Source organism: Phocoena sinus, chromosome 14 (assembly GCF_008692025.1).
Source record: "Phocoena sinus isolate mPhoSin1 chromosome 14, mPhoSin1.pri, whole genome shotgun sequence".
Classification (NCBI taxonomy): domain Eukaryota; kingdom Metazoa; phylum Chordata; class Mammalia; order Artiodactyla; family Phocoenidae; genus Phocoena; species Phocoena sinus.
In genome coordinates, this window is record NC_045776.1 from 47,672,894 (window position 1) to 47,696,160 (window position 23,267).

A 23,267-nucleotide genomic window follows, 5' to 3' on the forward strand; every position below is an offset into this window, starting at 1 on the left:
AGTCTGCTCTGTGACTGGAGCAGAATGAGTGAAGAAGGGAGGGACATGAGGAAAGTTCAGAGAGAGAGGTGGGGTGTGTTTAAAAATTTGGTAGTAAGTTTGGATTTTATTTTAAGGCAAGAGGAAGTCACTGAAGGATTTTAAGCAACAGAGACACACATGATTTGTTACGAAAACACTATCCTGACAACAGTATGAAAAATGGATTGTAGAAGGAAAAGGACATTAGTTAGAAGACATTATAAAGGTCCAAGGGAAACATGACTCAGATCAGAGTGATGACAACAGTGATGAAGAGAAGGTGGTGGATACATTTTGGGAACTGAATAGGAAAGTGAACTGGATGTAGGGAGAGAAAAGAGGAAAAGGACTTAAAGATGACTCCTAGGTTTTTTTGGCTTGAACATCTGGGTGAATAATGATGTCATTTACTGAGTTAGAAAATCTGTAAGAGTAGAAGGTAAAACTATGAGAAAGTGAGAGCAACTATAATATACTACACCGGATAATAACTAAACAAGTATTTAAAGGTTTATAACCTTGTTTACAGCAGAGTAATTGGGAATAAAATACCAATAAACCACCTCGTTACATTGGCTGTGTGCTTGCTTATAATACTCAAGGGCTCGAGAAAGAGCATCTTCTTTCCCAGTGCAAGAGGGGTCAGAATGGGGACTGAGACCGTGCGACAGTGAGAAGCTGCACAGTGACAAGGTTGTGGGGCGCCTTGGCACATGAAGGTATAGAACAGAGGTCAAGAATGCAGGGTGATGAAGGGCTGGGGAAGACCCACCAAGGCATGGGCCAGTGGGCATGGCGGCCAATTACATGGGCAATGAAATGAGGGCAGGGGTAACAGTGGTAGCAGACAGAAGAGTCAGTCAGCATGGTTGCTTGGGAGATTAGTTACATTGATCAAATAACTAAATTGAGAACATAAGCAAATATATCGAGGATAATGAGAGTCAGGTTTCTGACTTCAGAGTAAGTACTTATAAACATGGAAAGGTTAAAGCTAGGAAGAACCCTAAGATATCAGAGATATTCATATAAATTTATAGTTTTATAATGTACACACACAGTAAAATAGTTATAGATCTATGTTTGTGTGTTTATATAGATATGTGTACATATCACATACCATACATGTTTCCTAGATCTGTCCATTTGACAGGGTCTACATGTAATGATACTCTCTTAGCAATGAGCACACTGTAGGCTCTAATCTTGATTTCTGGATATCATCCTCAACTAAAAAGTATATGGTTCCTTGATGAACTGACTGATTCCAGGGCTGGGAAAGGATTAGTAAAAGCTGGGCCTGGAGTATCTTGTGCCTGAAAGTAAGGACATGCTCAGTGAATGATGGAAACATGATTAAAGGACAGAAGTGCCAGCTGGAAGGGTCTCCCACTCAGGAGCAATTTGAGCAACAAAATAAATAATGATAGTAATGGGTTACAACCTGTTGCATCAAACAGAAATCCACGAGCACATGTTGGTATAAATGAATGCATGAATGTATGAATGAATGAATGAGAGAGAGGAAAGCTCTTCCACAAAGTAGAGTACTAATAAACATAGACGAGATGATGAGAATAAAGAATCACCATTTGGCAGCCATCACAGAGGTATCCGATTCACAGGTATCATCTATGGATGCTAAAGTTGCTCTGTGGAGTTTGATGAGGTATGGGATATTAGTATAATGCTATAATACCTTCCTACAGAAAACTAATTGATTACAAAGGGGGAAAGGGAAACTTTAAAATGGAGAGAACTGATCAAGGTTGCCTTTTGATAGAATCAGCTGAGAAGAATGAAGCATCATTTCTATGCATTCCCACCAAGAATGCATGACCCAAGTCAAGTTGTAAGGAAACATAAGATGAACCCAGGTTGACAGTCACCCTACAGAAGGTAAGGCTTGTACTCTTGTACTCCTGAAACTTGTCAAAGACATGAAAGAAAAAGAGTGAGAAGATCTGACTGAAGGAATCTGATGACAACTGAATAGACACACATTCCTGAATGGGAAAATGGACCATGAAGGAAAAAGAGGCTTGAAATAGCTGGTTAAATCTGAATAGGGTCTGTGGATTAGATGGTAGTGTCATGTTATTCACATCCTGACTTGGAAGCTTATACAGGAGAATGGCCTTGCTTTCGCAAATACATGCCAGAATGTTTAGGAATGATGAGACATCATGTCTGAAGCTTGCTTTCAAAAGGTTCAGAGAAAGACTAATTAGAGACAACAGTTCCACACCTTTGTGAATGTACGAGAAACCTCTGAATCCAAAGAAGAAAGAACAAAAGAAAGAGAATAATGATAACGGGAGTGTGCACCTGTGTACAGAAATGATAGATGGAGGAAATGCAGTAAAATGTTAAAAATGGGGAACCCCAACTGAAAAGGAGATGTATAGTTCTGGCAACTTTTCTGTAAGTATGAAATCATTTCAAAATAAATGAATTTTTAAAAAAGTGATTAGTATGTGACTAGGAACAAATATTCTAAAAGGGGAGGATTCCAGTAACATTGGAAATCAAAACTGAAGCGTTTAAAACAAAAAATAACACTAGTATCCAACCCTTAAGACTGCTCCCCAAGGCCTACAAAGAAATGTGCAGCAACAAAACGCAAACTATAATGGAACTAGCTCTCACTCCATCTGGCACTAATGGTCCAGGAAAATGCTTAAAGGAGGAAGAAAGAAAATCAATAATAGCCTTACCTGTTCTCTCTTTTAGTATCTCTCTAACCCATTCCTGCTCATCTTCTATTTTGTTTCATATAATCCTAATTATTCCTAATTTTTACCTATAACATTCATGTCCACTTTCCAAATTTTCCTCTCTCAACTTCAACTTGGCACATATTAAATCATATCCCTGAAAAGACCTTGAAAAATTTAAAAACATTTTTACTTGGGGAGGGGGAAGTGGTATGATGCTAGGCACACAGGAATTGAGAATGAGGAGACAAAAGATTATGTCTCATTAAACTAAATTAACTGAAAGCCACTGTACGACACCATCCTGTGGCTGTGAGAGAATTTATTAGTAATTTCATTTTAAGAAATCCTTCAGAGAAATCTAAAGGCCTAACAAAACCAAGATAGTCAACAAATGATAAAGCCAATTCTGACCTCCTTGCCAGGCTGTGTTCACTCATAAATCACATAAGACCTTACCTTGGCTGCTTTAAGTAACATTTCTCTTTCTTCTACATCCTTTCTATGCTTCTCCAGTTGATCTAGCTTTTCAAGAAATTTGAGCTGTGATCTGGTGTCATTAGACAGGATGTAATTTTCACTTGCCTGGGGAAAAAAAAAGTTTTATGATGATCCTAGGCAACACATTCTACATTAAGTCTTGTTATAAATCAGCTAAAGACAGTAACACAAACATAGGGAACTAAATTTACAGGAGGTAATATGCTTATTTCTGTTAAGCAAACAACAACAAAATAAGAACTTTAATCATCCTTAAAATTTGAGAGGTGATTAAGCATTGAAATTTCAAAGAGCTTTCCTAGTAAGCTTCATCCAGAGGGGAGGAAAAAGGAATTAAGCCAAGCAGATCCTAATAACTGGAAGTAGAAAGCAAGACAGTGCACCCTTTACCTATAATCTAAATATTTTTATTTAAACTATCGTCCATCTCAGCATACCTTAATGATTAATTAAATCGTAGGACTGTGAAAGACAAAAAATAAAAAACAATCATCTCACTGAAAAATATACCTAAGATGAAAGTTATCACCCTTGTTTCTATTGTTGAATTGGTCTAACCATGCCAAGTGAAGACAACTTCTACCAAAATACGACATAAGACAAAATGGCAAACATTAAAATCCTAAACCCTGTTGTAAGAATTTCCTTAAGCTATGGACTTGGGCAGAAACTATAGTCAAAGAAATTAAGTATACAATGTATAAATGAGAGTCATAATAGACAAATATAATTATTCATCTTCAATATTCCGTAAAATGATAAAATTTATACTGTTTCATTTATTCTGATATTCTACAGTGTAAAACAGTGCTTTACAATCTAAATATTTTGTAATTTTATCTGATATGACCACCTATCTCTCCTCCTTTAATACATGTATGCTTGTTGGGGGTGGGGTGACTTCCTGCCATCTACTCATTTCAGTAATTCAGACATCCAAGCTATAGGAGGGAGACTATAAAATAGGAAAACTGAATGTTTTTAAACGTTTAGTCCAACGGTCAGTGCGTAGCTTGGAAATCTGGGTACAGCACCATTCCCATCTTTGTTTTATCCCATGCTTATGGTTGATTCAATTAACTGGGACTGAGAGATTTCATATGCCCAAGATTCTTTTTAAATTAAATTTTTATTGTTGGTATTTAACTAGATCAAAAGAGTATTACATAGAATAATGAACAAGGATGTATTAGTGCTACTTATTTTACTTTGTGTTTAATACAAAAAGAATTCTCAAATGTTTTTAAAGTTAAATAATACAAGATAGAATATGGAATATATTATAAGCCAACCATACAGGCATAAACATAATAACCAGTGGTTTCTTAAATACTTCATTTTTACCATTTTTGTGTTCATATACCCTGGAGATAATTTACTGACAGGATTTAATTTAAAAGGACAGCAAATGCTAAATTAAAAAGGCGCACAGACTTTCTAAATTTGAACCCAATCTCATTTCCATGCTAAGATTCCTTCTCTCTCTTCCAACTCAGTACAACTGCCTCTTGCTTAATGCATCCTTCCTTTACTCTTCCAGTCCTAAACAGCTGAGTGTCTTCCCTACTTCTACTGAGTCTCCAACTTTATTTAAACAACAGTACCCCAATCTTATCATGATGCTTCCTGTCTACCCAGCTGGTCTAACTGAAGTCTTCTTGCACCACAGAGTCAGGTGGTTTAGCAGTGAAAATATAAGGACTCAGACCAAACAATAACATCATCAAGTGAATCCCATCTAAAGAAAGTACTACAGCCCCTTTCAACTGGAAAACATGAAGTTTCTCCACAGCCACTGGCACGTAGAAGACTCTAACATATCTTCAGTGGGAAAAAACCTGGCAGCAAGATCAAAAGCTTTGTATCACATGTGTCACTTTCTACTTGTTTACTTAAATCTCAGTTTATGGACTATGATTAATTAGAGAATTATGTCTAACCAGGTGAAAGATTATCAAAAGTAGAGGGATTTCAAATGGAAAGAGATGGTGGGATTTTGCTTTTAATAAAAGTAGCTCACTTTTGTGAAATTCATGGAGTAAAATTTCCCATACTGTACAGATAAAAATAAATCCTATCAGGGATGAACTGAAATGTAAGGACAGGGCTCAATCTGTGACACAAAGATTATTACAATCAAAGTCTACAAAATAAGTATATAATTTTGAACTAGATCCAAATATAATTAAATGATTATTATTTCTGTTTAAAGAAGGATGATCGTGTAGCTGCTTTTCTATATGTGCAAATTCACACAGCTGTGAATTAGCTGTATTAAGGAATAAGTGTGGGGAAAGGCGGACAGGGGAAAATCAATCAGGATAGGCAGTGTCAAGACAGAAGGTTAAGAAGGTGTTAGCTTTAAGCTAAGTTACTGAGTTTCTAAGTGGGGTAGATACTATCCATTTTGCCTGGGGCAACTAAACCCTTGGAATATGTGTTATTGATATACACTAGAAGAACTACTCCACCTGAAGGCTACACATAATAGAGCTTTGGATGGCATTCTGGATAGTAAACATTACTTGGAAAAATTCTATTCCATACTAAATGCACATGCTACATTTTGTATAGAAACTGCCTACTGTAAATGAAAGTGCACTCATGTATATCTGAAACAACAGGGTGCTTGAGGCAGGAAAAGGGGAGAATCCAGATGTGAAAAATTATAAGGCTCTTTAAAACGTTACAGTAAAAAGACAAAAAGGAAGACTAATCCCCCCACATCCCAAAAGTGAAGGTAAATTGTTATCAATTTAAATTAGGTTACTGCAAATTCAGGATGCTAATTGTAATCCCCAAGGTAACCACTAAGAAAATATCTAAAAAATACACACACACACACACACACACACACACACACACGTGCAAAGGGAATCAAAACAATATACAACGAAAAACATCAAACAAAAAAGAAGGCAGTAGTAAAGGAATGCCAAAAAAAGCCGTAAGACACACACAAAAACAGAAATAGCAGAAGTAAGTTTTTCCTTAATCAGTAATTACTTTAAATGTGAATGGATAAACTCCTCAATCAAAAGGTAAAGACTGACAGAATGGATAAAAAGCAAAATCCAACTATATGCTGTCTACAAGATATTGGCTTTAGATAAAAGCACAAATAGGCTGCAAGTCAAAGGATGGAAAAAAAATATTCCATGCAAATAATAACCAAAAGAAAGCAGGGGTGGTTATACTAATATCAGCCAAGACAGACTTTGTGTCAAAAACTGTTAAAAGAGACAGGACATTATATACTGACAAAAGAGTGAATTCACCAAGAAGATATAACAAGAAGATATACACACTAGACAACAGAGCCCCCAAATATATGAAGCAAACACTGACAGAACTAAAGAGAAATAGTTTTACAATAGTAGTTGAAGTCTTCAATACCCTACTTTCAATACTGGATTGAATACTTATACAGAATATCAATATGGAAATAGAGGACCTAACACTATAAACCAACTAGATCTAACAGACATATATGAACACTCCTCCCCAACAACAGAATACACATTCTTCTCAAGTGCACATGGAACATTCTCCAAGACAGACCATATGTTAGGCCACAAAACAAGCCTCAATAAATTTAAAATGATTGAATTGTGCTAAGAATATTCTCTGACAACAATGGAATGAAGCTAGAAATCAACAACGGAATGAAAACTGGAAATTTCACGAATATGTGGAAATTAAACAACATACTCTCAAATAACCAATGAAATAAAGAGATCTCAAGGGAAATTAGAAAATACCTAAGAAATGAATGAAAACAAAAATACAATGTACCAAAATGTATAGAATGCAGCAAAAGCAGTGCTCAGAGAGAATTTTATAGCAATAAATAAATGCCTACATTAAAAGGGCAGATCTTAAATCAGTAACCAACCTTATATCTTCAGGAAACAAAATGAGAAATGAAAGTAGGATCATTACCACTGACCTTACAGAAATAAAAAGGATTATTAGAGAATACTATGAACAACTGTATGCCAACAAATTAAATAACCTAGAAGAAATGGACAAATTCCAGAAGCACACAAAAATAAATACTGATAGTAGGGGTTTTTTCACAGCTTTTTCTGATGATCATATATTTTTAAGTCAGTCCAGCAAATTCTCACAAAGATTTATACAAGTGAGGACCTCAGCAACTATAAATAGTTCTTCCAAAGTTCTAAATGAAGCAGAAAGGAGAGAAAACAGAATGATTTCCTCCAGGAAATTTACCGGTGGTAGAGTGGCTGATCTTCCCTAGATTGCTTTTAACCTATGTGTAGGACATCATGACAATGACCATTCTTGCAAACTCAAAACCTTATAAGGTTACCCATATACCACACTGTACAAAATCTACCTATGAACATTTCTTGATATAGGGGGAAAAGGTTATCTTTTTCAACCCTCATTACCCAATACATTTGTTCTCCATCCAAACCATAATGCAAATAAATCTAATGCTTTCATCTTGATGATGGCAAGTGATTTGGTTCACACTACTAGGGATAAGATAGGCTATTCTTGTATTTAATTTTTTATAAAAGTGGTCAATATAAATAATGAGTGGCACCAATATTAGCACTCAATGCAATCATTTAACTTATTAAAAGGAACAGGAGTGCTAGCAGAGAACGGATCACTGAAGAGAACACAGCTATCCAATACATTATCCCTTCTAACATATCCTCCCTCCCAGTCAAGAGCTTTAGGAGGAGAAGCCTCAGGCAGAACAGATGCAAATTTCAATGTAGAGTGACATAGAAGCTTTGGATACCATTTGAAACCCTATTTTATTTGTCATGTAAGCGTATCTAAATAAGGCAAGTTAGGAATGAGACTTTTATTTTCTACCAATATGAAATATGTCTCGACCATTTCCTTGAAAAAATATACTTAGAATATGAATCCACATCAAAAAACTACCTTTAACACAACAAAGAAGAGACAGAAGAGTTTGTTCTTCTTTAAGGATTTCCTTTACCTTGTAAGTTGTCATTCGATGCTGAGCGATTGTAGTCAGTTTTTCTAGAAGGCCTCGTAATCGCTCCTGTGTTGCATGGGAGATCAAGTTCACAGCATCAGAGTTAAGTTCTGTAATGTCATGCTTTTTACCTGTGGAAGCAGAGAAAATCCATTACGTGTTTTAGTAGTGGCTGATAATTGAAATAATTAGCACAGCAGGTATTCTGTTCCCCCTGGAAGTCATACCCATTATGAATAAAGGTTTGGAGATTATGATTTTCCTGGTAAAGTCACAACTTCAAAGATCTTAGACATTACATTAATAAAACCTAGCCTGAAGCCTCAGAAAATATAGACATTGTTTCACTTAGCCTCTAGACTCATTCTCCTTGCAAGGTCATTTATAGGACAAAGTTAATAAGAACACAAATCAAGTCTAGTGTTCAGGGAGGAAAATGGTAACTGCAGAAATCAGTGCTATATTCTGTTAATTTTAGTCATTAAAAAAATAGAAAATTACATTTTGCCGTTTGACACTGTTAACAATTTATGACATTTATTTCAGTTAATTCAGATTGTGAGTCTCTGTTAATAACTTGTCTGCATGACACACCTATACACCTTTTGTCCATTACCAATCATGCTTATTTTGCACTAACTCATGTTCCATAAGCTGACCTGGTAATTAATTTACAAGTTGAAATGGGTTCAAAGCCTCATCATTTTACCCATCAATTTGAAAAATTTCTCTTTCACTATATCTCTTTCCATAAATAAACCAAACTTCTATTCTTCCTTCTGCTAACTAGGAGGAAAGTTTCAAGAAAACAATTTGGACCACATACCCCAAAGCAGAAGCTCATTTATAAATCAACCTTATCAGTTTTTAAATAGTAATTCTCCAGCTCAGTGAAACTACCTGTATCATCAGAGACCTAACTCTAAAGATACAGGTAATTAGGTAATCTCATTTAAATGAGCTTTTAAATAGTGCTATTGTGTTTGTTTTTAACATATGCATTTATAGAAATTTAAAATATATTATTGTTTGATTTTGCACTCTATCTGAAACATACTCATATACTCAAAGTGTGAATGAGTATTGCAAAAAACAAGCTTTAATTAAAAGCTAACAATTCTTAAACACATTCTTTGACATTATTCTATAACAAATGTTCAACTTAATTCAAAATGTGGGCTATAGTAAATCACACAGGAAAACGATATAAAATGATTCAGCTTCTCCTATAACAAACCTTCAAAACAAAGCAGTTCATTACTTTGTAGCAAAAATGAATTAATCACCAAGTTATGATTCAAGGGGGGGAAAAACACTGAAAAGTCAAATCTACTTTACTAAAACATCAGCATAAACAAATAGTGGGGGCCTTCTACAGAAGGAATAATGCAATTTCAAAACAATCCAGTGATTAAAATTATAAGTAAACATAGAGTATATAGAGGATGACATGCCAGTTAATGCCTAAAGAAAGTGAACATTAAAGAATATAGTGTTGGGCTTCCCTAGTGGCGCAGTGGTTCAGAATCTGCCTGCTAATGCAGGGGACACGGGTTTGAGCCCTGGTCTGGGAGGATCCCACATGCCGCGGAGCAACTGGGCCCGTGAGCCACAACTACTGAGCCTGCGCGTCTGGAGCCTGTGCTCTGCAGCAAGAGAGGCCGCGACAGTGAGAGGCCCACGCACCGTGATGAAGAGTGGCCCCCGCTTGCCACAACTAGAGAAAGCCCTCGCACAGAAACAAAGACCCAACACAGCCATAAATAAAAAAAGAATATAATAGTGTTTGGGGAGAAACTTTGAAAATAATTTCATATGTATTTACAAAACAGAAACCTACGCTAAAGAAATATCCATATTTTTAAAATACTAAAAGTAAACAAGTACTGGGAGTTGCAATCAATTCCAGGGCTTAGTGAACAATCAAACATTCTAATATCTTCACTAAACTGATGATAACACATAAGAGAGTTACAAGTTAAAGTCTCACTTTAAAATAAAACACTCCCTTTAGTAAAGTCACCATTGACTGTTTAAGGCCATCTAGTAGGTGTTTGCAAGCTTACTATGTGATTTTTACAGAATGTCTGTGCAATTTAATTCAGGTAATTAGCAAAAAAGGAAGAACATTGGCATGTTACTCCCCTAACATATTCAAGTAAGAAAATCTTCCTCCCCAAATTCTTTGGGTTACTTTATAATTCCTTTTATTAAGAAATGGTCTTGGTTCTGATCTGTTCTGTAAACATGGAACATTTTATTGTACATGAAAAAATTTTATTGTATTAAATAAAAAACATTTTATTGTAAATGAAAAAATTCCTAGAAATATATAACTCCATTCACTCTATGGTTTTTGTTTTTGTTTTAAAAGCTTAAGTAATTTAGAGGGAAGAAGTTTTGCAATTTTCCATCATATTAAATGACAAGTTGTTGTTTTATCATCAAGAACTGAAAATACAAAAAGTTCTCCCCAGAATTCTCCTCGAAAGCAGAGGTTAGCAAACTAAATCTAGTCTCTCTTTATAGATAAAGTTTGATGGCAATACAGTCTTTTCTATTTGTTCATATGCTGTCTACAGTTGCTTCTGTAACTTAACAGCAGAGGTAAGCGTTTGCAACACAGACTATATGGCCCACAAAGTGGCGAATATTTACGATCTGGTCCTTTGCAGGAAAAAATATTGTCAATCCCTGTCCTAAATGATGGAAAATGCTCTGTCAAACTAAAAGTTTTCCTATCATATAATCGAGGTTTAAATCAAGCTAGAAATAAAATTTAGAAGGGGGGCAGGGAATTGCTAAAACTAAGTATGAATCTACTTCTACTCCACCAGTTCTAAATAATTATATGGCTAAAAGGAGTTAAAACACCAGTAAATTTTCCAAGCCATCACAGAAAGATATTTGCTTAGGCTTATTTCAAAATTAAGGAACCGTCTCCTATACAATACAAAATACAATGCAAGAAGAAAACGAAAGAGAAAGAAAGAGAGGGAGGGAGGGAAGGAGGAGGAGGAGGGAGAAATCAAACAAAACACAAGCAAACAGCAAACAAACATTTTACAATTAGCTCTTCTGAATTTCTATCCCTTTGAACTACTGTAAATTCTAGTTTTTCAAGATAAAAGAAGGATAACATATAACCAACTTAAATTAGAGGTGAAAAAAGTGATAATTTGAATAACATACAGTAGGAGCTCACATATTTCTTTATTGAGTAATTGTGAAGTAAACTTAGAATATGTAATAGTAATGCATTTTGAAGTCCTTAAATATACCATGGATGTATCAAAAATCTGAAACCTTCACATTTTTGTGTTAGGCCTTCAACACAGAATGTAAAGGTTCTTAGTCAAGCATACTAAAAGGTCACTGGTACTGGCCCCTCAAATTGGACATGGGTGAAGGAAGAGAGCTAGAGGAGACTCCAGTAAGTCCCTGTGCCAGGACACAAGAAGTGAGGTAACTCACGTGCAACAATCTCTCTCCAATCTGTCTCTTTTTTCAGTTATCACTGCAAGCTTGGTATTAAACAACAACAAAAAAGCTGTTTGCCTCCAGAATAAAACTGGTATGTTCTCTTCCATTTCCTTTCACATACTTCAGGCCACCCAGCAACTACTCCTGGCCAGAGAGAACTCTGATATTCTAGTTCAGTTCTTTTACGGTAAGGATGGGTTCGAATTTCAGTGTTGAGATGAGGAAAAAGGGACTAATTCTCATTGGTTGTTTCTTTATTTCATAAAAACAAACTTGTAATAAGTTACATGCCTAAAGCCCAACCAAGGAAGAACAGCACAGAAAAAAATAGTATATCATAAGCATATATTCATTTTTTACACATCTATTCTCCCATTAAGATGAATAAAATATTAACGTCTATTATCTACACCAGAAACCATAGGTTACATGATTTAAGTTACATTAATAACTTTTAAAATAAAATACTTTTTTCTATAACACCCATGAAATCTTGATTACTTCCAGAGCCTTTTTTAAGCCTCAGAATTCCCAGAAAAACCAACCCAGGCTATCTCTTTTGATAACATTTTCCTTGGAAGAGACAGTCCTATCAGGTCAATAATCATACTTACCAATGTCTAAAATTCTCTTTTGTAGAGGTCCAATGAAAAGAAACGGTTCATCTTTACATGACTGAACAAGTGTGCCAACCAATTCAGAGTTTGTTGCTAAGATGCAGGCATTTTCTTCACTGAGGTTGACCCCTGCCATGGAAGTCACATCATTGATGTCATCTTCATCTCTAATAGAAAAAAAAAGAAAGCTTTCAGTGGTTGTGGTATGTGAATGAGTGATTTAAGACAGCAAAGAATTATAGATCTCTCCTTATAACTAAAGACATTATTTTACTCAATTTATCCAAGCAAGAGAAGTAAAGCATGGCTATCTTTCCCTGTCAGCCTTTAAAATTCACTGGTGTTTCTAACCACTAGTGTACATTTAATATCAGAAAGATGAATCAGAAGCAACTTTTGTCTCCTAGTGCCCATCTCTCCCACTCTCAGTTTAGTAAATAAGATAGTCTAAGAAGGATTTGGAAGTTATACTAAGTTATCCACAAATTGAGGGTAATGAAAGAATGAAATTTGTTTTCATCCAAGATGATTTAAAAACCCCTCAGATATCCCCAGTGCAGTCCACTGTTCCACTGAGGAGGAGAAATCCCCCAATCCCGAAAGGTCCATACCCATGTAAAAGCTCTTGAAAAGAAGCTTTCTAGACTAGCTATTCTGAAACCATATGGTTAAAAGTAGTTTTGTTTTTCCGCTTCAGACTTTTGGTGTGCTCCACCTGTACCAATTGAATTCATTAAACCACCTCCTCAAGCAAGTGGCTGCAAAGGGCTTATATTTAAAATATAAAATTATTTTATACACACATATGCAAAAGACATACATATAAAAACACAAAATATGTTTGAGCTCCTTGCATTGTCCCAGCAAAATTAAATAGTTGCTTTTATCTAACAGAATTGCTACATGGCTATAGTACTAAGATGAGTATATATGTTTCAGGATAGAGAAGTGAGAGACAAAAACCTAAAATTCCCTTACGGCATTCTTAACACTCTGTAATAACAAGCATGTTACTGATCATAACTCATGTACCAATGCATAACATAATTTACACTAACATGATTATATAAAAAACATATTGTTTCTATTTATTGCATGGGCCGAAAGATATATCATGTGGTTTCATGTCAACAGATTTAAATTATGAACCTCCTTGTGGTAATGCATTTATGCACAAAAAAGGGATATAAAGTATAACTGTCAAGTGCTCAAGATACGAAGGCCTCTGGTGTTCAGCTTTAAAAAGCAGCATGCTAAAAAAAAAAAAAAAAAAAAAAAAAAAAAAGCAGCATGCTAGGAGTGAGAAGGAAAGAGCCCCTACTCACACAGGTATGAGAGATTCAAACTAAATGAAAGAAAGTTAAGTGCTGGACATAGCAGTTGCAAGTGGAGAGAAAGAACAAAGGTCTCACAATCTGAACACTATAGTTAAAGACCTAACATTAAAAGGTATGTCTGTGTAATGGAGAAAAGAAAAAAATTTAAATTAGTATCTCAAATCAACCAAATGAAACACGCAATATAAATAAACTGTATGGGGACTTCCCTGGTGGTCCAGTGGATAAGACTCCGTGCTCCCAATGCAGGGGGCCTAGGTTTGAACCCTGGTCAGGGAACTAGAGACCACATACCACAACTTAAAGAGCCCACATGCCGCAACTAAAGATCCTGCATGCCGCAATGAAGATCCCACGTGTTGCAACTAAGACCTGGCACAGTCAAATACATAAATATTAAAAAAAAAAAAAAATCTATATGAAAATGGTTGGACTCCACCTCATCAAATGTCACAGAGGTTCTGTCAGAGGGATGGTATGAGAATGGTTCTAAGAATCAATTTACCAACTATGAAAACAAAGAAGTATTCCAGAAACATCTAAACATTTAAAGTCTAAAGTGTAAGACGTAGAGAATGGACATGAGGACATAGGGAGGGGGAAGGGTAAGCTGGGATGAAGTGAGAGAGTGGCATGGACATATATACACTACCAAATGTAAAATAGATAGCTAGTGGGAAGCAGCCGCATAGCACAGGGAGATCAGCTCAGTGCTTTGTGACACCTAGAGGGTGGGAGGGAGATGCAAGACAGAGGAGATATGGGGATATATGTATATGTATACCTGATTCACTTTATTATACAGCAGAAACTAACACACCATTGTAAAGCAATTATACTCCAATAAAGATGTTAAAAAAATAAATAAAATCTAAAGCATAAGAACAGTAGAAACCATAAACCTAAAGATGGACCAAGGTCTGAGTAAAAAAAGTATTTTAAAAGGTCTGAGTAAAACATATTAAAAAAACCCCCAAGTATCAAGAAAATGAAAAGACAAGCCACACAATGGGAGAAAATATTTGTAAAAGACATATTGATAAAGGACTGTTATTCAAAACATATAAAGAACTCTTAAAACTCAACAATATGAAAACAAACAGATTAAAAAATGGGCCAAAGACCTAACAGACACCTCACCAAAAAGATGTGCAGATGGCAAACAAGCACATGAAAAGATGCTCCACATCCTATGTCATCAGGGAAATGCAGATTAAAACAATGAGATACCATTACACGCCTATCAGAATGGCCAAAATCCTGAACACGGACAGCACCAAATGCTGATGAGGGTGTGGAGCAACAGGAACTCTCATTCATTGCTGGTAGGAATGCAAAATGGTACAGCTACTATGAAAGACAGTTTGGCAGTTTATTACAAAACTAAACATACTCTTACCATATGATCCAGCAGTTAAACTTCTTAGTACTAACCCAAAGGAGCTGAAAATTTATGTCCACACAAAAACCTGTACATGGATGTTTATAGCACATATACTCTTAATTGTCAAAACTTGGAAACAACCAAGATGTCATTCAGCAGGTGATTGGATAAATAAACTGTGGTAAATCCAAACAATGGAATAGTATTGAGTCCTAAAAAGAAATGGTATCATAACATGAAAAGACTAGAGGAACCTTAAATGTACATTATTAAGTGAAGTAAGCCAATCTGAAAAGGCTACATACTGATGATTCCAGCTATATGACATTCTGGAAAACGCAAATTATGGAGACAATAAAATGACCAGTGGTTGCCAGGGGTTAGCAGAGAGGGATGAATATGCAGAAAACAGAGGACTTCTAGGACAGTGAAATATATAGTATCTGTATGATACTATAATGGTCAATACATGTCATTACACATTTGTCAAAACCCACAGAATGTACCACACACCGAGTGAACTGTAAGGTAAACTATGACCTTTGGGTGATAATGATGTCTCGATGCAGGTTCATCAATTGTAACTAACAGACCACTCTGGTGGGGGATGCGGATAATGGGGGAGGCTGTGCATGTGCTGCCATTTTCTACAACGTCCAAATCAATTTTTTGCTATGAACCGAAAACTACTCTAAGAAACAGTCTATTTAAAACAAAAAGGCCAAGTACAAATCGATGAAAAGTCAGGTCACTCCAAAAGAAAATACCAACCAGTTACTTAACACCTTTAGGACTCAAATTTTTCTTCCTTTAAAAAATGAATAACTTAGATTAGGTATTTTCTAAGGTCACTCTCAGCCACTTAAAAGAATGAGGCAGCTCTCTTTGGCCAGACACAGAACAAATGCCAAGGTGTATTGTGAAGTGGGAAAAAAACTAAACAAAACATAACAAGGTATAGAACAGACTGCACCTTGAAAAAAATACACACACACACACACACACACACACACACACACACACACACGGGCATAACATATCTCTGGATGCACAAGAAATTCTCCTCTGGAGAGGGAAACAGGGAAGCATGGATAGGAAGAAGATTTCATTTATACCACATCATACTCCTTTCTACCCTTTGAATGTTGTAGTATATACACAGGTTACCCAATCAAATGGTTAGTGATATTTTAAAAAATAATATATAGGGCTTCCCTGGTGGCGCAGTGGTTGAGAGTCCGCCTGCCGATGCAGGGGACACGGGTTCGTGCCCCGGTCTGGGAGGATCCCACGTGCCGCGGAGCGGCTGGGCCCGTGAGCCGTGGCCGCTGGGCCTGCGCGTCCGGAGCCTGTCCTCCGCAACGGGAGGGGCCACAACAGTGAGAGGCCCGCGTAACGCATAAAAAAAAAAAAAAAAAAAAAAAAAAAATATATAAACAGAGAAAGAAAACTGGAGACAGAAAAATATTATGAAGTTTAGACATATGGCCTCATCTTTCCTTTAAAAAAAATCAGAATTGTATAAGGTACACAGCACATGGCCTTTACACACATAAACACAACACTGATTGTTCACAATCTCAGCTGTTTGCTAGGTACACAGGCCCTGTAAACTGCACCCTGCTTCCATAGGTGAGGTCCCACATAGCCCCTGCTGAAATCTCACATACAGACTGGAGAGACCAGTACCAGGCCTCCTTACTACCAGTACCATGCACAGTACTAGAACTGAACAGAACTCAATGTTCAATGAGGAGACTGTCCCATGTCTTTTAGAATCTTCTTGCAGCCCTTCTCTGAACTAAGAAGGGAGCTAAACACCTAATAAGATTTGTTCTTGCCTACCCAACCCCCCAATTTGGCCCCAAGCTGAACACAGCTCCCTCTACTTCAGCTGCCAGTTGCTACGGTTACAGAGGGTAGCAGGAATAGAGGAAGACCCCTACTGAGGGAAGAGGAAAAGGTACCACAATAAACAGTACCTGAACCACTTAAAACTTCCTCTAAGAAAGGAGACAGACTAAAGGAAAGCAAAGACAACACAATGTTGTAGCAGCATTATTGATAAGGCTAAATATTGTAAGATAGGCCAAGGCAGTAATAAAGGCTTTGATGCTGAGGCGTATTTGTGATTCTGGGTTGGCTCAATTTTAAAGGAAAAGAAAGTGAGAACCTCCAAATCGCATCTTCAAGACTTCTGGTCTAATGCAGTATGTCTTTTAATGAAGGTGCTGTGAAAGATAACCTGTTTCATTTTAAAAGACATACAAAAAGGAAATTTAATAGTGCCTCAGTAGAAAAAGGCTTCCAACTCAAGATTTTGTGGGGTGTAATAGGTTAATATGCAAAAATTAAAGTAGCATTACCCAATTATCATTAATACCTTGCATTCTGGTTTCTGAAACTGATCTAATTCTTCAGCTTTTTATAAAGTTAACCATTGCTTGTACCTACCTTCTTAAATCTCTTCTACCCTTTTAAGATCTATAATAGCATCAGACTAATTTTTCTATAGTAGAGAAAATCACATTACTTTCCTATTCAAAAACATTTCATGGGGCTTCCCTGGTGGCGCAGTGGTTGAGAGTCCACCTGCTGATGCAGGGGACACGGGTTCGTTCCCCGGTCCAGGAAGATCCCACATGCCGCGGAGCGGCTGGGCCCGTGAGCCATGGCCGCTGAGCCTGCGCGTCCAGAGCCTGTGCTCCGCAATGGGAGAAGCCACAACAGTGAGAGGCCCGCGTACCGCAAAAAAAACAAAAAACAAACATTTCATGATCCTATGAGCTCAACCTGATATTCAAGGCCTTCCAAGTAATGACCTTAACTTAGCACTCTTACCTCCCATTCCTCACCATAAAATAGCTCCTACTGATTTTGGCTTTCCTGTTCTAGTCTTTAGCTCCTCTTGCTTTATTATCTTTCAGTTGTCAGTGCCTTATCTATATTCCAGACCTATTTCAAATGCCTACTTTGGAAATGTTGGTTTAACTTATCTTTATACTTTTAAAGCATCTGTCCAATTGCTACATCTTTTGAACTTCCAAGGGTACATTTTGTCTCTGTTATGGTAGGTCTTACTCTGTCTTCCAATAGTCAACTATTTGCCTTACACTTCAACCAGACTAATTTTATTGATCATATTAATCACTCTCATCACCTATCATTTCTAGCAGAGTAGTCATAAATGGTACTTAAATATTTGAGGAATTTGTATGTGCTCAGAACAGCATGCTGTTTATCTGTGACAATGTATTGGGAAGTAGAAGAATGGTGGGTAAAAAAAGATGAGTCAAACTGCCTACCGTGAAATCCTGACTCTGCCACTTACTGTCTATATGAAATAAAGCAAATTAACTAACCTCTCTAGGCCTGCATCATAAGTAAAGTGGAGACAAATAACAATCCCCACATCTGAGACTGAGGATTGAAGGAAGCAATCATATCATGAAAAAAAGGAGTCCCTTTAATATATAAAGAGCTCCTACCAATAACTAAGGAAAAGACCTAAAATCCTTAGGTCTTGGAAAAATGGACGAAACATAGAAATCTTCAGCTAATGAAAAATTTTAAATGACTCAAATATAAGATGTTTTACCCTACTCATAAGAAAAATGTAAGACACAATTTTTCACCTGTTAGATTGGTAAAGTTCACGAGAACATGTGGAAATATGATACCTTAAGCTTTGTTGCTCAGAGTATAATTTGTTAAGCCAACTCCACTGAGGGTTATTTGACATTATCTAATTTAAAATGAATAAACTGCTCTTTCTAGGAATTATGTGAAACGATAGTCATTGCAACTCTGTTTTCTGAGTACAAAACACTGGAAACAACCTAAATATCTATCATTATGTAACTTTGTTTAAAACATCAAATCACAATGATTATATACTGATATAGAATAATCTGCAAGATTTATTACTACTAAGTTGTAAGTATCAAAATGGGTTGGCCAAAAAGTTCATTTGGGTTTTTCCATTACATCTTACAGAAAAACCCGAACAAACTTTCTGGCCAACCCAATAAAACATCATATATTGTATCCTGCCATCTATGTTGAAAAGATTCTATCTAGAGAGATATGCAAGAAATTGATAACAGTGGTTGGCTCTAGGCTGAGAACCTGGGCAGCAGAGGGAAAATGATGCAAGAGAGAACCTTATTTTTTTCCCACTGTATATCCTTTCGAATGCTATACAAAATGTATGTATTATCTAGTCAAATAAATAAATAATTCGCTTAAAAGGTATAAACAAAAAATTTTTATTTTAAGAAGATCAAGTTCTTCCTTTAGGTTACTAATCCCTGGTTAAATAAGGTTATTACCTTCAATATTCTTTTTTCACCACCCTTGGGCATAACCTCGCTACATTACCACAGCCAGCTTACAAACCCTGCTTTCTTCCTTCTATGACTTTTTTAAAGGTATCTTTCCTCATGGGAAATTCCCTTTCCTCTTTTTAACTCAAACACAGCATAGGATATTGCAGTATTTCTCAAACTTCAGTGACTGTAGGAACTACTTACGAGTATATTCCTTTGCAGTTCATTCAGCATGTAAGCACAAAGATAATTTTTTCTAAATCACATTTTACTATGAAAAAATCTGCCTAAAAACTATGAAAGACTTCACAATCTCATCTCTAAGTCTTCATTCATGTAATTTCGCTGTGAGGAATGTTTAAGAACCTAATTTCTAACAAGATTTAGCATAAAGCGACTCCTTCAAGAAGATTTTTTTGTTGTTGAATTTTAACCCTAGATTTAGAGTTTATCTGGGCACAGCTCAGAAGGATGTTTCTTCCGTCTCCTGACTTTCCAAGATTTTGTCACCAGAGACTGTTTTCTCTCTCTTTAAGTCCTTACTTGAATGATTAATCATCTATATTATGTCATACTCTATATAACAAGTATATATCATTGATACACTTGTATATATAAGGACAGACTCTTAATAAATACATAATGAAACAATTAATTACATATGAATCAAGGTAGAGCACATGTTTAATCTACACTAGAGAATCTGATTCCTGCAATATGAAAAAATGGGACATTAAAGTTGGTGGAATAATATTATCTGTGCAAACGGCATGTTACCTTGTCCTATATTATTTTCTAAGTGTCTTTTAAAGCAAATTTTTAAAAAACCTATTAATTCCTAGCTGGTAAAATACCTTCTAAGTTATGTAAGTATATATTAATATACATATATATATTATTCATCCATAAATATTTTATAATTTCTCTCTAAAATATAAGGACTCTAAACGAAGACCTTAACCATAAGGCATTATCACCTCTTCAAAAAATCAACAATAATTCCTTATTACCATCAAATAGCCAGTCTGTTTAAATAGAGTTAACTCTACAAACATGCACAGGTACTGTAATATTTATCACTTCTGATTCTTAAGTACGAAGAATAAAACACAAATCTCTGGCACCCTCTGGTGTTTAAACACTATATAGCTTCCCTTATTCATCCCAGATGTACTGACAAGCACAACAGAAAATATGATTTACACTGGGAAAAAGTCACAAAAATGTTCTTTTCAGTTAAACAGGTAGTTATGAAAATACAGGAAGATATCACTCTATGTTATTAAACCTCATCCAGTTAAGACAGGATCTAATGCCATACACTATTACCTCCTCTTATTTAACAAGAGTCAATATTAAGGGTCTATTTTAAGCTTCATTTTAACAATAACTGAAGTGATATTAAGTATCCAAGAAAGAAAACTGAAAGACATTACTATAAAAAGATATGCATAAAACCACATATAACCCAAATAACTAGAACATATTATACAAAAATGAAAAGTGTATCTTTGTGCAAAAATAAAATATATCTTAAAAATAGATTATATCTAAGATTATAGATAATCCTGTTCTCTTTTTCAAAATTCATTATTTCAACAAATTTCTGAATGCTTATTATGAACAAGGCATTGTTCTAAATGTTAAATATACAATGGTAAAGTTATTGTAAACTCTCAGAGATTTAAAAAGGAGTGGGGCGTATAAAGAAGGGTAAATAGATGAATAGGGTAACTTTAGATAGTGCCTCAAGACAGCAGATATGACTGAAAAAGGAATAAAGAGAGAGGATTTATCTAAACAGATATAAAAACATATAATGAAAGATAACTGAAAATGCAAAAATATTAACACAGAAATAAAACAAAAACAGCACTAAAATGAAAATCTAGAAATGTACCCTTGTATAACTGAGAATTTACTAAAAGGTAAAGTAGCATTTCAAATCAGAAAAGTAAGGATGATGAAATCTTCAGTAACTGTTGTTAAGATGAGCAACCCAACTGGGAAAAGGTAATTTCTGTTTAAGCTATTTACAAAGATAGAATCAAGAATTACTGAAGATTTTGTAAAGGTCTATTGCATATATGACGTGTGTATAGATAACCTGGAAGAAAATATAGGAGCACATCATTATGAGCTAAGGATAGGGAAAGATTTTTTAAAATAATGCAAAAGTCAAAAGCTATAAAGGAAGAGACTAATAAAGTTAATATTGTGATTTAAAATCTTCAAATAACAAAAGACACTAAAAACAAAATTACAAGTTAAACAAAAGATTGGGAGAAAAATATTTATAACATACACATATTTATAACATACACAATGAAGATCTACTCTCAGGAATTCCCTGGCGGTCCAGTGGTTAGGACTTTGTGTTTTCACTTCTGAGGGCCCGGGTTCAATCCCTGGTTGGGGAAATAAGATCCCACAAGCCACACAGTGCGGCCAGGAAAAAAAAAACAAAAACTATTTTCCAATATACAAGTCTAGAAAGCAATAAGCACTCAATAGCTAAATGAGCAAAAGTAGTAAGCTAGAAACTACCTAAAGAAAATACTAATGGTGACACTTTTGCTTCAGGCATTAACTGGACTTATCCATGAGAAATTACATGACATTCTTCTAATTTAGACCAGCTTATTTTCATTCCAGTGTTGGATGCACAGAAGTTGTCAAAAAGGTGTCAGTAAAAATAAGCACTGAGCACATTCTAAAAGTAGAACTGCCTCAGGGGCAAATGCCTGTGGCTAGCACTAGTTTTCGGACCTCTGTTAAAGTGGAGAAACTCTTAACTCAGGTTCTCTAGAACAGGTACTAACGTGGTCCCAAGTCAATAGTCATCCCTGGTTCCTATGGGACACAGTCACAAATCTTCTTTGGAGTAAAGCAAACTCAATTTGGGTCACCAGATTTAATCTGATTTACCCATCCACTGAGGTTTTAAATTCAACAATTACATTTTTCACTTCTAAATGTCCTATTTGGTTCTTTATCAAATCTTTGTATTCATTTTTTAATAGATAATTGTTACTTGCTCATTTTTTGTGATTCCACATTTTATTTTTAACCATTTTATGAGTTTTTTTTTTTTTTTTGCGGTACGCGGACCTCTCACTGCTGTGGCCTCTCCCGTTGCGGAGCACAAGCTCCGTACGTGCAGGCTCAGCGGCCATGGTTCATGGGCACAGCCGCTCCACGGCATGTGGGGTCTTCCCGGGTCGGGGCACGAACCCACGTCCCCTGCATCGGCAGGCGGGCTCTCAACCACTGCGCCACCAGGGAAGCCCTATGAGAGTTTTTAATACTGAATATTTGATCACCCAATGTTTGAAGTCAGTGGCATTACAACTGTGTTGATGTTTCCTTTGCTTGGGGTGACCTTTCCTTGTAGGCTTTATCTTTGAAAGTGAACACATGCATATATACCAGAAAAGAATGAAATGACATTATTAAAGTGCTGGAAGCAAAAAAAGAAAAGCCAACCTATAATTCTAATCTCACTCCTGACATCACTGTCTACATAAACAACGTAATTTAAAAATTATCAGGAATAAGAACTTAACAAGGGGGTTGGCATATAATTTTTTTAAAAAAAGCAACCTAGGGAATTCCCTGGTGGTCCAGTGGTTAAGACGTGGGCTTTCACTGCTGTGGGCCCAGGTTCAATCCCTGGTTGGGGAACTAAGATCCCACAAGCTGCGCGGCGTGGCCAAAAATAAATATAAATAAATAAATAAATAAAAAGCGACCTACATTTCTATATACTAGGAACAGAAAAGGCAATTACCAAAAATTTTACCTATAATAGCAACAAAAAGGTGCCTAGGAATAAACTTAACAGATAAACAAAACAAATGGTGTACAACCTGTATAGATAAAATTATATCAC

General features: G+C 35.8%; 1 protein-coding gene across 3 annotated transcripts in view; it reads right to left on the minus strand.

Moving 5' to 3' along the window:
* Window positions 1-23,267, minus strand: part of TAF4B (TATA-box binding protein associated factor 4b) — a 125,989-nt gene that overhangs the window by 60,404 nt on the left and 42,318 nt on the right. For all 3 annotated transcript variants that reach the window (XM_032603620.1, XM_032603618.1, XM_032603619.1), the window contains exons 10-12: window positions 12,324-12,493; window positions 8,227-8,357; window positions 3,198-3,323 (exon numbers count right to left, since the gene is read on the minus strand). In XM_032603620.1, the coding sequence (XP_032459511.1) occupies window positions 3,198-3,323; window positions 8,227-8,357; window positions 12,324-12,493 (427 nt within the window). The remainder of the gene's footprint in view (window positions 1-3,197; window positions 3,324-8,226; window positions 8,358-12,323; window positions 12,494-23,267) is intronic.